Source organism: Ranitomeya imitator, chromosome 9 (assembly GCF_032444005.1).
Source record: "Ranitomeya imitator isolate aRanImi1 chromosome 9, aRanImi1.pri, whole genome shotgun sequence".
In the NCBI taxonomy this organism is placed as follows: Eukaryota; Metazoa; Chordata; class Amphibia; order Anura; family Dendrobatidae; genus Ranitomeya; species Ranitomeya imitator.
The window spans coordinates 118,170,744-118,185,365 of NC_091290.1; the positions used below are offsets into that span (position 1 = coordinate 118,170,744).

General features: G+C 54.4%; 1 protein-coding gene across 2 annotated transcripts in view; it reads left to right on the forward strand.

Moving 5' to 3' along the window:
* The window catches only part of CENPT (centromere protein T), a 146,874-nt gene that overhangs the window by 128,416 nt on the left and 3,836 nt on the right, over nt 1-14,622 (forward strand). For both annotated transcript variants that reach the window (XM_069738602.1, XM_069738601.1), the window contains exons 11-12: nt 6,446-6,610; nt 7,027-7,131. In XM_069738602.1, the coding sequence (XP_069594703.1) occupies nt 6,446-6,610; nt 7,027-7,131 (270 nt within the window). The remainder of the gene's footprint in view (nt 1-6,445; nt 6,611-7,026; nt 7,132-14,622) is intronic.

The window sequence follows — 14,622 nt, forward strand, 5'->3', positions numbered from 1 at the left end:
GGATACAGGGTGAACAGTCACACCTGTAGTCCCACTATGCGGACTATGAGTACGGCGTGTACTGCCACCCCGTATCCTCATAGATCCTTCACCAGACCAAGATCCTAGCACACAAGCGTGCTCAGAAGTCCGGTCCTGGCTCCGTCCCCCACCCACTCGCCTACCAGAGCCTGTCGGTCGGAGGAGACGAGGACGTCCATCAGCAGCTCCCTGGACGTCTCAAACCCTTTCAAGGTTAGTACCAGCGTGGGATGTTTGGGTGAGTATTTTCCCCCTTCCCATCCCGGATCTTTGTTAGGGGGGGTTCTTGTTAGGGGCTCCCTGTCGCCTTTCTTCTTCCCTTTTACCAAGGGCCTTCTGTCTTCAGCGAGGGGCCCCCCTTTTAGGCCACCGCGCTCTATCCCCCCAGCACTTTCCGCGGCGCATTACCAGCGCTGCGGTTCTTACTCTGGGCACATCTTCTGGCGCCGCAGCTCAGCTTCCTTAGCGCGGCAGCCCTGCGGGCTGTCGTGCCGCGTCTCCCTGCGGCGCATTGCTCTGGCGCCGCAGGAGGTGGTGTTCTGCGGCGCCCTTCAGCGTCGCAGCCCTGCAGGCTGTCGCGCCGCGTCTCCCTGCGGCGCATTGCTCTGGCGCCGCAGGAGGTGGTGTTCTGCGGCGCCCTTCAGCGTCGCAGCCCTGCAGGCTGTCGCGCCGCGTCTCCCTGCGGCACATTGCTGGCGCCGCAGGTGGGTGTTTTTTCTGCGGCGCCCTTCAGCGGCGCAGCCTAAGCAGGCTGCGGCGCCAGCCTTCCTCACGCCGCGTTGTTCCGGCGCTTTATTTCGGCGCCGCGGCTCTTTTTCTCGGCCGCCGGTTCCAAATTTAGGCCCCGGCTTCGGCCGGGGCCTACTTCCGGTTTTCGGCCTCTTCTTTTCCGCTCCTGCGGGCGGGCTTTTTCCCGCCCGACATACTGCGCCCTGCCCACCGGCGCCTCTGCGTCTGGCTCCGCCCCCCCCTTCCTCGTGGGACTCTCAGCCGGTGTGCGCCGCTTCACACAGCTGCAGCAGCCCTCGCAGTGCCTCACGCAGCGCGCCACGCTTCTTCTGTGGGCTCAGCATCGCAACTCAGGGAAGTTTTCCACCAGAGGACAAGTGGGACATTCCAGGACCGGGTCCGTGAGTAGCTGCACTGCAGACTGACACCCTTCTCTGCCCCACTGTCCCCTAACCCACTGGCATCTTCAGGGGTCTCTCAAAATGTCTTCTAAAGGGGGCCGTTCTCGCCCCCCTACCTCTTCATCTTCTGCCTTAGTCACGTACTTTGCATGTTCATCCTGTAACAGCAAACTTCCCTCAGGTCAGTCCTCCCCGCTGTGTCAGTCCTGCAGCAACCCGATTGTTCCCACCGCCCAGGATCCCCCGGCTGTTCCACCCGAGAGTGATCCCCCCATCCCAGGCTGGGCCGCCTCTCTGTCACAATCGGTGGCCGATTTGACACGGGTGTCTCAAACCCTGGTGTCCGTCCTGGATCGGTTACCTCTGCAGACCCCTGCAGTGGCCAGCGGGTCGCAGGAACCGCCGCCCGAGCCCTCCTTGATAAGCCACAAAAGGTCCAGACAGGAACGTCGGTCTGAGTCCTCTTCTCGTTCCATCTCGCCGCACGGCCCTCCCCCGCGGTTGGTGTCCCACCGATCCTCCTCCCCTGAGTCAGGCGAGGCATTATCTGATGCGCCCTCAGAGGATATTTCGGAGCTGGATCCTAACCAAATCGCCACCATGAGTGAGACGGTCCAGAACCTCATTGGGGCTATAAACCAGACCTGTGGCATCAAGGATCCCTCTACGGAACCCGCAGATCAGGCGGTTTCGTTTAGACGGGCCAAACCACCTTCAAAATTTTTCGCTCCTCATCCTGAATTCGAGGAAATCTTGTTCAGAGAGAGAGAGAATCCGACCAGACGTTTTCAGAGGGGAAAACGCCTGGGGGTGTTGTATCCTTTTTCACCAGAACTTACCGCCAATTGGACGGTCTCTCCCTCGGTGGATCCCCCTGTTTCCAGGCTGTCCACCAACACGGTGCTTCCACTGTCCAGCGGAGCATCTCTGAAGGATTCTAACGATAGAGTTATAGAATCCTTCGCGAAATCTGCTTTTGAAGCGGCTTCAGCAGCTCTATGTCCAGCTTTTGCTTCCACTTGGGCTTCAAAATCCATCTCAAAATGGGCCAAGGATCTACGGCGAGGTATCCTGGACGGGGCGCCTCCCGCGCAATTAGCGGAACTTGCCAACCAGATTTCCCACGCTGGTGAATACCTGGTTTCCGCCTCCCTGGATGTCGCGTCTTGTGCGGCTCAGGCTTCCAGCAATGCCGTTGCCATCCGCCGGACCGTTTGGCTCAAGGCCTGGCAGGCGGACTTGTCCTCCAAAAGGTCCCTCACTAGTCTGCCCTTCCAGGGCTCTCGTCTCTTTGGTTCCCAACTGGACCAAATCATTAAGGACGCCACCGGGGGTACAAGCTCTCTTCTCCCCCAGGCTAAGCCTCGTCGCCCTCCTCCTAGACGGCAGTTTCGTTCTTTTCGGCCTTTTCGTCGCTTCGCTGCATCAAACTCCTTTTCCCAGCAGCAACAGAGGCCACAGGCACGTCAAGAGAAGAAGGCGGTGTCCTTCAGGCCCACTCCGTCCTGGCGTCCTCGTTTTTCCCAGGGTAGATCATCCAGGCCCAGGACTGGAAGATCCACCTCCGCATGACTCTTGGCAGGACTCCAGCCCAACTCCCAGGTTGGGCGGCCGTCTTCTCCGTTTCAGGGACGTCTGGATCTCCGCAGTAGAGGATGCATGGGTCAGGGAACTTGTATCCTCGGGATACAAGATAGAGTTCGCCTCCCGACCCAGGGATCGTTTCTTCCAATCCCGTCCTCCAAGAGATCCCGCTCTAGTGCCGGGCTTCTTCGCAGCCATCGCTTCTCTGCTCGAATCCGGGGTAATCGTCCCCGTCCCAGAAAAGGAACGGTACACGGGTTTCTACTCGAACCTTTTTGTGGTACCGAAAAAAGACGGCAAGGTTCGTCCCATTCTGGACCTCAAATTGCTGAACAGGAGGGTTCGCCTGAGACACTTCAGGATGGAATCCCTTCATTCAGTAATTGCTTCCATGGAGGCTCAGGAATTTCTATGCTCTATAGATATCCAGGACGCCTACCTACACGTTCCGATATTTCCCGGACATCTCCGTTTCCTGCGATTCGCAGTGCAACGAGATCATTTTCAGTTCGTCGCCCTGCCGTTCGGTCTCGCAACCGCGCCAAGGGTGTTCACGAAGATCATGGCGGCGCTGATGGCCATCTTGAGAGTCAGAGGTTTGGTCCTGTTTCCATACCTCGACGACATCCTCATCAAGGCTCCGTCCTTTGCTCAGGCCCACGAAAGCCTGTCCATTGTTCTCGACTCCTTAGCCCGTTTCGGGTGGCTGGTCAACCGGAAGAAGTCCTGCCTTATTCCTTCTCAGCACATCATCTTTTTGGGCATGCTTTTCGACACTCGCTCAACTGGTGGCTGACGTCACCTCTCATCTCCCAGGGCAGGTCCTTCCTTCCAGTCCACTGGCAGGTGGTGACTACGGACGCCAGCCTGATCGGCTGGGGTGCGGTTTTTCGCCACCTGACTGTTCAGGGCCGTTGGTCGCCGCAGGAGTCTTCTCTGCCGATCAACGTCCTCGAAATTCGGGCCATCTTTCTGTCCCTCCGCCACTGGGAAAGGATCCTCAGGGGCCTTCCAGTCCGGATCCAGACGGACAACGCCACGGCTGTGGCATATGTCAACCATCAGGGGGGGGGACCCGGAGCTCCTTAGCTCTTGCCGAGGTATCAAAGATCCTCCTTTGGGCAGAGGCGACGGTTCCAGTGATATCTGCGGTGCATATCCCTGGCGTGGACAACTGGGCCGCCGACTTCCTCAGCCGCGAGGGTCTCGCGGCAGGAGAATGGTCCTTGCATCCGGAGGTCTTCCATCGGATTTGTCTTCGATGGGGGACTCCGGACGTGGATCTCTCAGCATCCCGAATGAACAGGAAGGTTCCGTAGTTCGTCTCCAGGTCTCGTGATCCCCTCGCAGTGGGCGTCGATGCTCTGGCCATTCCTTGGTCACAGTTCGAGCTGCCCTACCTGTTCCCACCCCTTCCATTACTTCCCAAACTGTTGAAGAAGATCAAAGCGGAAGGGGTGCCGGTCATCCTGATCACCCCGGATGGGCCCAGGAGAGCTTGGTTCGCGGAGCTCGTCAACCTTCTCGCGGACGCTCCCTGGCGCCTTCCAGACAGGCCCGATCTGCTGTCCCAGGGTCCGATCTGCCACCCGAGTTCTCGGTCGCTCAGTTTAACGGCGTGGCTGTTGAGACCGCGGTTCTAAGAGCGTCCGGCCTTTCGAACCGGGTGATTCACACCATGATTCAAGCTCGGAAGCCTTCGTCTTCCAGGATCTACTACCGCACCTGGAACGCTTACTTCCGTTGGTGCGAGTCCAACCACGTTCCGCCTATGTTTTTTTCCCTGCCTTCGCTTTTGGCCTTTCTTCAGGCAGGACTGGATTCGGGCCTGGCTCTTAGCTCCCTGAAGGGTCAGGTCTCTGCGCTTTCCATCCTCTTTCAGAAGTCCTTGGCCTCTCGGCCTCAGGTTATGACCTTCTTTCAAGGAGTAGCCCACGCTGTCCCGCCGTACAGGGCCCCTGTGGACGCATGGGACTTAAACCTGGTACTGGACATTCTGAGGGTTTCTCCCTTTGAGCCTCTTAGGGAGATTCCTCTATCGGTTCTTTCTTGGAAGGTGACCCTTCTTGTGGCCATCACGTCTATTCGCCGCGTTCCCGAGTTGGCAGCCTTGTCTTGCCGTCCTCCGTTTTTGGTCATTCACCAGGACAAGGTGGTCTTCAGGCCTCCACCTTCCTTCCTTCCTAAGGTGGTTTCCACCTTCCACCTCAACGAGGACATCGTTCTTCCTTCCTTTTGTCCAGCTCCGACCCATCCTCTGGAGCGATCGTTGAACAAGCTAGACCTTGTCAGGGCAGTGAGGATCTATCTGGATAGAACATCCTCCTTCCGGAAGACGGATTCTTTTTTCGTCATTCCTGATGGCACGCGCAGAGGCCAGCCGGCTTCCAAAGCGACCATTGCTCGATGGATCAGAATGGCAATTTTGGAGGCTTACCGGGTCAAGAACAGAGTGCCCCCTTCTGGGATTAAGGCTCACTCTACCCGGGCAGTCGGCGCCTCCTGGGCGGTGCACCACAGGGCTTCCGCCCTACAGCTTTGCAAAGCGGCAACTTGGTCTTCCATCCACACGTTCGCCAAATTTTACAAGGTCCATACCTACGCTTCGGCGGACGCCAGCCTAGGCAGAAGGATCTTGCAGGCGGCAGTGGTGAGTCCTCGGACCTGATGGAAGTCTGTTTTTCCCGCCCTTGGGACTGCTTTGGGACGTCCCATGGTTCCTGTGTCCCCCAATGAGAGGCGATAAAGAAAACAGGATTTTTGGTTGCTTACCGTAAAATCTGTTTCTTGAAGCCTCCATTGGGGGACACAGCTCCTTCCCAATGTTTGTTATATGTTCTCTGACTGTTCTCAGTTTACAGTTCTCAAGTTTGTGGTTATGGTTCTTCAACCTTGTTCATTATCTCCTACTGCTTTCTCACTAACTGAAGAGTATAATGCCAGTCGGTGGGGTGTACACTGCAGAGGAGGAGCTAACTTTTTTATTTGCATAGTGTCAGCCTCCTAGTGGCAGCAGCATACACCCCATGGTTCCTGTGTCCCCCAATGGAGGCTTCAAGAAACAGATTTTACGGTAAGCAACCAAAAATCCTGTTATTTCACCAGAGGTTCTGCTTTATTACAACGGAACGATGAATCCTGGTGCATCAACCATGTGAAGCGAGGACGACTCTGCCCCTCAGTGACCTTCATTTATGTGATGGAGGAGCGATTTGAAGGATTTGTCCTCCTCTTGACAAGCCTTGCTGAAATGCAGCAAACTGTAGCAGAAAGACTAGTCAACCCAACTGTTTACATGGGTTTCACAGCAAAAATCGGGTCCGTACTTCCAGGTTGTGGGCCCTGTTTCGACGTAAGAGCAAGATCTCGCTTTTTGCAGTCCGCACGCCCGTGACTTTTAGTTAATAGTTGTTTAGAAAATTCACCAGTCAGAGGCTGACCACTCTTTTTTTATATGGGCAGAACCATACTGATTATAAGAACAACTTTAAGTAGTTTTCTCCTAAGGCTACCTGCCTATAAGGAAGACTGTCGATCAGCAATTAGAACCTCCCACTGGACTCCTATGGGGATTTAAATGACTAAAACACAAATGATGCGAAATGTGCCCACAACCCTATAGATCAATCTGCTCCTTTCCCACTACTTTAACACGCAGCCCAGAGACCAGACTCTAGGATCCTTTTTCAAAGTTTTTCTCATGTTTTTAGACGCAGAGCTAAACCTGCTCCCGTCCGCAAGAAGATCCAGAGAACGAAAAGCGCAACGCCTAAAAAATCGGGATCGGCGCTTAAGAGCAGCCAGGTGAAGCAGATATTTAACCGTCACGCTCAAGTGCGAGTCTCTAAGGAAGCGTTAACAGATGTGGAAAAATGGTAAGGCTTTAGGCTGCGCTTAATGGAGTTATTTGGGGAGCACCTTATTAACACCTTCCTGACATATGATGTATATTTACGTCACATGTCTGCTCCCAGACTGATGCGGGCTCACAAGCGGAGCATGCATCTTTTCTGGCAGATGATGGCTGAATTATTGAGCCATCATCTGCCCCTAACAGCCTCGGGTGCCGTTACTTACTAATCCCACCCAGTTTATTGTACGCTGATTTAGTGCCGCAGAACTGCCATAAATTGGGGGAAAGTGCAGCTTTAGAGATTTCTGCATTTCTAGTGATCTCAAGGGCCCTTGGCACCCGATTCAGCAGGTAGCCACAGCGGCGGGTCATTGCTATCTTGTAACTTCTACCATGGCCGTAAACAGCAATAATTCCTTATATTTTTCTTCTCCACAGTTTAGATTTGTATATGGACCAGGTGGCAAGCGATCTGGGTGCGTACGCCGCTCACGCCAAGAGGAAAACGATAACCCGGGCCGACATGGAGCTTTTGATGAAAAGGTGAGGTCAATTTCTTTATCGCCTCTCATTGGGGGACACAGGAACCATGGGTGTATGCTGCTGCCACTAGGAGGCTGACACTATGCAAATAAAAAAGTTAGCTCCTCCTCTGCAGTGTACACCCCACCGACTGGCATAATACTCTTCAGTTTAGCTTAGTGTCAGTAGGAGGTGGACACGTGTCTTTCATTAGACCCTTATCTACCTCAATGTGCGTCGTTTCTTTTCAGGTTTCCTCGGAAGGGATACAGGGTGAACAGTCACACCTGTACTCCCACAATGCGGACTATGAGTACGGCGTGACTGCCACCCCGTATCCTCATAGATCCGACAGCAGGACCATGATCCTAGCACACAAGCGTGCTCAGAAGTCCGGTCCTGGCTCCGTCCCCCACCCACTCGCCCACCAGAGCCTGTCGGTTGCGGAGACGAGGACGTCCATCACAGCTCCCTGGACGTCTCATTTCTTCCAGGTTAGTACCAGCGTGGGATTTTTAGGGTGAGTATTTTCCCTTCCCACCCTGTGGCTTCCCTGGATTCTAAAAAGGGGGTTCCTATTTAAGGGGGTTTCTGATGCGAATCGCATCTCTTTTCAGCCGCGCCACTTCCGTGGCTGCGGCCGCCCTGCCCCCTCTTCCAGAGCGGCTGCCTTTACGGACCACCGCACCGCTTCTTATCCGGGCACGCTATCAGCGTGGCCTTGCCACTCAGTCCTGGGAAGGCGTTGTCCGCTTCGGGTCCTGCCCCGGCCGCTGTATGTGGCCATTCATTTCCGTCAGCGCGGCGGCTTTGCCAGCCGCCGCTTCGCTTCTGCCCTCAGTGGCTTCCCTTCATTTCTCTTAAGCGCGGCTTTGCCGGCCGCCGCATCGTTTCGGGCCCCCTGCAGCTGCATCCCTCTGGCCGCTTACAGCGCCGCTCATCCTCCCTCAGCGTGGCAGCTTGCCAGGCCGCCACACCGCTTTGGACATGCGGCTGCGCTACTCCCGCCGCTCTAGGCGGCCGCTCACCTATCGCGTTCTGCGGCGCGCTGTTCACCGCTGCGGCCCTTCAATGCCGGTCACCGTTCGCTAATTTAGGCCCCGGCTTCCGCCTGGGCCTACTTCCGGTGCCGGACTCCGCCCCCGTTCGTCGGGCGGGCTTTTCTCCCGCCCGACAATTTCACGGAGAACCGCCTTTTCTCCTCCCACCGGTGCCATCTTGGGACTCCTGAACCACGAGTCCTCTCCTCCACATCTCAGGCGCAGATCGGTCAAGATTGCAGCAGCAGGCCTTACCACCCTCCTGCCTAAGGGGCCATTGCTTGCCGGAGGTCCATTCCATCAAGCCGGACAGCTTCCTCCGGATTCCGTTTTTCGTCTGCCGTGAATAGCTCTGCACTGCAGTCTGACACCCCCCACTGTCCCCTAACCCACTGGCATTTTCTTCAGGGATCTTTCTAAAATGTCTAATTCTAAAGGGGGCCGCTCTCGCCCTCCTACTTCTTCCTCTTCTTCCTTAGTCAAGTACTTTGCATCTTCGCCTCTGTCAGGCCTGCAGCTACCCAATTGTTCCCACCGCCCAGGATCCCCCGGCCGATCCGCCCGAGAGTGATACCCCCCCATCCCAGGTTGGGCTCCCTCTCTGTCACAATCGGTGGCCGACCTAACTCGGGTGTCTCAAACTTTGGTGTCTGCGCTGGATCGGTTACCCCTGCAGACTCCTGCAGTAGCCAGCGGGTCGCAGGAAGCTCTGTCCGAACCCTTCATGGCTTGCCGCAAAAGGTCCAGACAGGAACGACGGTCTGAGTCCTCTTCTCGTTCCATCTCACCACTCGGTCCCCCTCTGCGGTCGGCGTCCTCCCGATCCTCCTCCCCTGAGTCAGGCGAGGCTTGCTCTGATGCGCCCTCGGAGGATGTTTCGGAGCTGGATTCGAACCAAATCGCTACCAGAGGGATATGGTTCAGAATCTCATTGGAGCGATAAATCAAACCTGTGGCATCAAAGAGTCCTCTACGGATCCCGCAGATCAGGCGGTTTCGTTTAGATGGGCTAAACCACCTTCTAAGTTTTTCGTTCCTCACCCGGAATTTGAGGAGATTATGACTAGAGAAAGAGAGAACCCGACCAGACTCTTTCAGAGAGGAAAGCGACTTGGCGTGTTATATCCCTTCTCTCCGGAGCTCACCGCTAATTGGACTGCCTCCCCTTCGGTGGACCCTCCAGTTTCCGGACTGTCCACCAGCACGGTTCTTCCACTGTCCGGCGGAGCATCTCTGAAGGATTCTAACGATAGGGTCATAGAATCTTTCGCGAAGTCCGCTTTTGAAGCGGCCTCAGCTAGTCTTTGCCCGGCCTTCGCTTCCACTTGGGTTTCAAAATCTATATCCAAATGGGCCAAGCAACTCCGTCGGGGAATTCTGGACGGGGCTCCGCCCGGACACCTAGCGGAACTTGCCAACCAGATTTCTCACGCGGGTGAATATCTGGTCTCCGCCTCCCTGGACGCCGCGTCTTGTGCGGCTCAGGCGTCCATCAACGCAGTTGCCATCCGCCGAACCGTTTGGCTTAAGGCATGGCAGGCGGATTTGTCTTCTAAAAAGTCCCTTACCAGCCTGCCTTTTCAGGGGTCTCGTCTCTTTGGTTCTAAGCTAGACCAAATTATTAAGGACGCTACAGGGGGCACGAGTTCCCTTCTTCTCCAGGCTAAGCCTTGACGCCCTCCTCCTAGACGTCAATTTCGGTCTCTTCGGCCTTTTTGGCGCTTCGCGGCATCTAATTCCTTCTCCCAGCAGCAACAGAGGCCACAGGCCCGTCAAGGAAAGAAGTCGGTATCCTTTAGGCCCACTCCTTCCTGGCGTCCTCGCTACTCCCAGGGTAGATCCTCCAGGTCCAGGACTGAAGGACCTCCTCGGCATGACTCTCGACTAGTAGCCAGCCCACCTCCCAGGCTGGGCGGCAGTCTTCTCTTCTTCAGGGACATCTGGATCTCCTCGGTAGAGGACGCTTGGGTCAGGGAAGTTGTATCCTCGGGATACAAGATAGAGTTCCTTTCACGACCCCGGGATCGTTTCTTCGAATACCGACCTCCAAGAGATCCCGCTCTAGTTCCGGGTTTCTTTGCAGCCTATCGCGTCTCTCCTCAAAGCCGGGGTAATCGTTCCCGTCCCGGAGAAATAACGGTAAACAGGTTTCTACTCAAACCTTTTTGTGGTACCGAAAAAAGACGGCAGAGTGCGTCCCATTCTGGATCTCAAATTACCGAACAGGAGAGTCCGCCTAAAGCACTTCAGGATGGAATCCCTTCGTTCAGTAATTGCTTCTATGGAGGCTCAGGAATTTCTTTGTTCCATAGACATTCAGGACGCCTACCTCCATGTCCCAATATTCCCCGGGCATCACCGATTCCTGCGCTTGGCGGTGCTCCAGGAACACTTTCAGTTTGTCGCCCTGCCATTCGGTCTTGCAACCGCCCCAAGAGTCTTCACGAAGATCATGGCAGCACTGATGGCCATCTTGAGGTCTGGTTCTGTTTCCATACCTCGACGACATCCTCATCAAGGCTTTTTCTCAGGCCCACGAAAGCCTGTCCATCGTTCTCGACACCCTAACCCGTTTCGGGTGGCTGGTCAACCGGAAGAAGTCCTGCCTTATTCCTTCTCAGCGCATCATCTTTCTGGGCATGCTCTTCGACACTCGTCAGACCAAGGTCTTTCTTCCCGAAGACAAGAGATCCATTCTTCGTCGGGACATACGCGTGCTCCAGGGCCCTCGGTCTCCCTCCTTCCGATCGGCCATGAAGGTTTTGGGGAGGATGGTAGCAACATTGGAAGCGATTCGCTTCGCCCAATTTCACTCTCGACCTCTTCAGCAAGCCATCCTGTCTCAGGAAAACAGGTCTGTCTTCTCCCTGGACCGCCCGATCCGACTCTCTCCCCGAGTCAAACGGTCTCTCAACTGGTGGCTCACGTCACCTCTCATCTCCTTCCTTCCAGTTCACTGGCAAGTGGTGACGACGGATGCCAGCCTGCTCGGCTGGGGTGCAGTGTTTCGTCACCTGACTGTACGGGGCCGCTGGTCGGCGCAAGAGTCAACCTTGCCGATCAATGTCCTCGAGATCCGGGCCATTTTTCTGTCCCTTCGTCACTGGGAAAGGATTCTCAGGGGCCTTCCTATCCGAATCCAGACGGACAATGCCACGGCGGTGGCATATGTCAACCATCAGGGGGGAACTCGGAGCGCCTTGGCCGAGGTATCCAAGATCCTCCTTTGGGCAGAGGCAACGGTTCCGGTGATATCCGCGGTGCATATCCCCAGCGTGGACAATTGGGCCGCCGACTTCCTCAGCCGCGAGGGTCTCGCAGCAGGGGAATGGTCCTTAGATCCGGAGGTCTTCCGTCAGATTTGCCTTCGATGGGGGACTCCGGACGTGGACCTCACGGCGTCTAGAATGAACAGGAAGGTTCCGCGGTTTGTCTCCAGGTCTCGCGATCCTCTCGCAGCGGGCGTCGACGCTCTGGCCATTCCTTGGTCACAGTTCGTGCTGCTCTACCAGTTCCCACCCCTTCCCTTGCTTCCCAAAATGCTGAAAAAGATCAAAGCGGAAGGAGTGCCAGTCATTCTAATCGCCCCCGGATTGGCCCAGGAGAGCTTGGTTCGCGGAGCTAATCAATCTTCTCGCGGACGCTCCCTGGCGCCTTCCAGACAACCCGATCTGCTGTCTCAGGGTCCGATATGCCACCCGAATTCTCGGTCGCTCAGTTTAACGGCGTGGCTGTTGAGACCGCGGTTCTAAGAGCGTCCGGCCTTTCGGCCCGGATGATTCACACCATGATTCAGGCTCGGAAGTCTTCGTCTTCCAGGATCTACTATCGTACCTGGAAGGCTTACTTCCGTTGGTGCGAGTCCAGCCGCGTTTCACCTATGTCCTTTTCCCTGCCTTCCATCTTGGCTTTCCTTCAGGCAGGACTGGATTCGGGCCTTGCTCTTAGTTCCCTAAAGGGCCAGGTTTCTGCGCTTTCCATCCTTTTTCAAACGACTTTAGCTTCCAGACCACAGGTTAAGACCTTCCTTCAAGGAGTACCCCACGCGGTCCCTCCGTACAGGGCCCCTGTGGATTCATGGGATTTAAACCTGGTACTGGACGTTCTGAGGGTTTTTCCCTTTGAACCTCTCAGAGAGGTTCCCCTATCAGTCCTGTCTTGGAAGGTGGCCTTTCTTGTGGCCATCACTTCTATCCGCCGCGTCTCCGTGTTGGCGGCTCTCTCTTGCCGACCTCCTTTCTTGGTTATCCACCAGGACAAGGTGGTCCTCAGGCCTCCGCCTTCCTTTCTTCCTAAGGTGGTTTCCACATTCCACCTCAACGAGGACATCGTTCTACCTTCTTTTTGTCCAGCTCCGACTCAACCTCTGGAGCGATCGTTGAACAAGCTGGACCTTGTCAGGGCAGTGATGATCTATCTGGATAAGAACGTCCACTTTCCGGAAGACGGATTCTCTTTTCGTCATTCCTGATGGCTCGCGCAGAGGCCAGCCGGCTTCTAAGGCGACTATTGCTCGCTGGATCAGAACGGCTATTCTGGAGGCTTACCGGGTCAAGAACAGAGTGCCTCCTCCTGGGATCAAGGCTCACTCTACCCGGGCAGTCGGCGCCTCCTGGGCGGTGCACCACAGGGCTTCCGCCCTACAGCTTTGCAAAGCAGCAACCTGGTCTTCCATCCACACGTTCGCCAAATTTTACAAGGTCCATACCTACGCTTCGGCGGACGCCAGCCTAGGCAGAAGGATCTTGCAGGCGGCAGTGGTGAGTCCTCGGACCTGATGGAAGTCTGTTTTACCCGCCCTTGGGACTGCTTTGGGACGTCCCATGGTTCCTGTGTCCCCCAATGAGAGGCGATAAAAAAAAACAGGATTTTTGGTTGCTTACCGTAAAATCTGTTTCTTGGAGCCTCCATTGGGGGACACAGCTCCCTCCCAATGTTTTGGTTATATGTTCTATGACTGTTCTCACGTTTGACTGTTATCACGTTTACAGTTCTCAAGTTTGTGGTTTTGGTTTTCAATCTTTGTTATTTATCTCCTACTGCTTTCTCACTAACTGAAGAGTATTATGCCAGTCGGTGGGGTGTACACTGCAGAGGAGGAGCTAACTTTTTTATTTGCATAGTGTCAGCCTCCTAGTGGCAGCAGCATACACCCATGGTTCCTGTGTCCCCCAATGGAGGCTCCAAGAAACAGATTTTACGGTAAGCAACCAAAAATCCTGTTTTCTATCGACCCCCGCATGAAAACGTTAATGTAAGGTAACCTTCAGATATAGCAAAAATCATGCCAGTAGTGGAAAATGCATTAATAATTCTACATAAAGATAAGTGATAAATGTTTGCGCATTAAGACCCTCACATATCACTAGACCAAGGGTCCCGAACCCTCATTCTGGAGATGTTTGAACACCGTGATGGTCAAGCACGCACTCTGCCATGTCATTCAAAATGTATGAGGCTGACAGAGACTGCAGTAAACAGCGTGTAGCTGTCACCGTCCGGCCCTTAGACATTGAGTAGGAGCAGTGCTCATGTAGAGCAGAATATAAAATGACCGCCACGCTGAGTTAATAAAGATAATGATATCCCCAAATGTTTTGACCCTTTAGAGACCCCAATATGCCTTTTATGGTGGGCGCAAAGGGTTTTTAGAGTAGATCACTATGTGCTGCATTGGTAACTTGTGACGGAAAGAACAAGTGCTCAGCTATCCAAAGGTGGCCAAGCTCCAGCTCTCCCTGGAATGTCTGGATTTTGTGGAATCCAATGCAAATCTGACTTGTGAGAATGGAGCCTTAAAAATGCTCAGGGCGTATTCCCATCTTCTACATTTATATGGTATATCCAGAAAATATGCCATAAATGTATACTGCATCAGGGTTCCACTGATGGGACATGCATTTATCTTGGATCCGTTCTCCGAAAATGTTAAAAATGGCCGCTGAGACGTATTTCAAGCTGCAACCCGTACTAGTCACGTGTCTGGGCAGTTAGAGGCCTGAGGAAATGCAGTTCGAGATGTCTCAACTGTCAGAGGAGCAGCACCAAGATCTGATTTGCTGACATGGCCATGGAGCATGGCCGTAGAAAGAGAAAGAGAACCCTGTTCTGAGGGACAAGTATCTTTTTTTTTTTTTTTTTTTTCCTCCAACCTCCGGCTTACTGAGAAGAACAGGTTTACAACAGCACAGAGGAGTACTGACAGGTTTGTACTAAGGCATGAAGGAGGACTGAAGCAGAAAAATCATAGCCTGTTCTGCTGAGGACAAGTTTGTTTTTCTCTTCCTTTCTTTACTCTTTGGCTGATCAGTTCACGATGCTGCTCCTCTGACAGTTGAGACACGTCTCGAGTGCTGTATCTCCACCTATTCTGACATGTTACTAAGACTGAAATATGTTACAGCAGTCCTTTTTATTGTATTCTCAGAGAATCTCTTTAAGAACTAAGTAATATTGCTACAAATAATTGTCT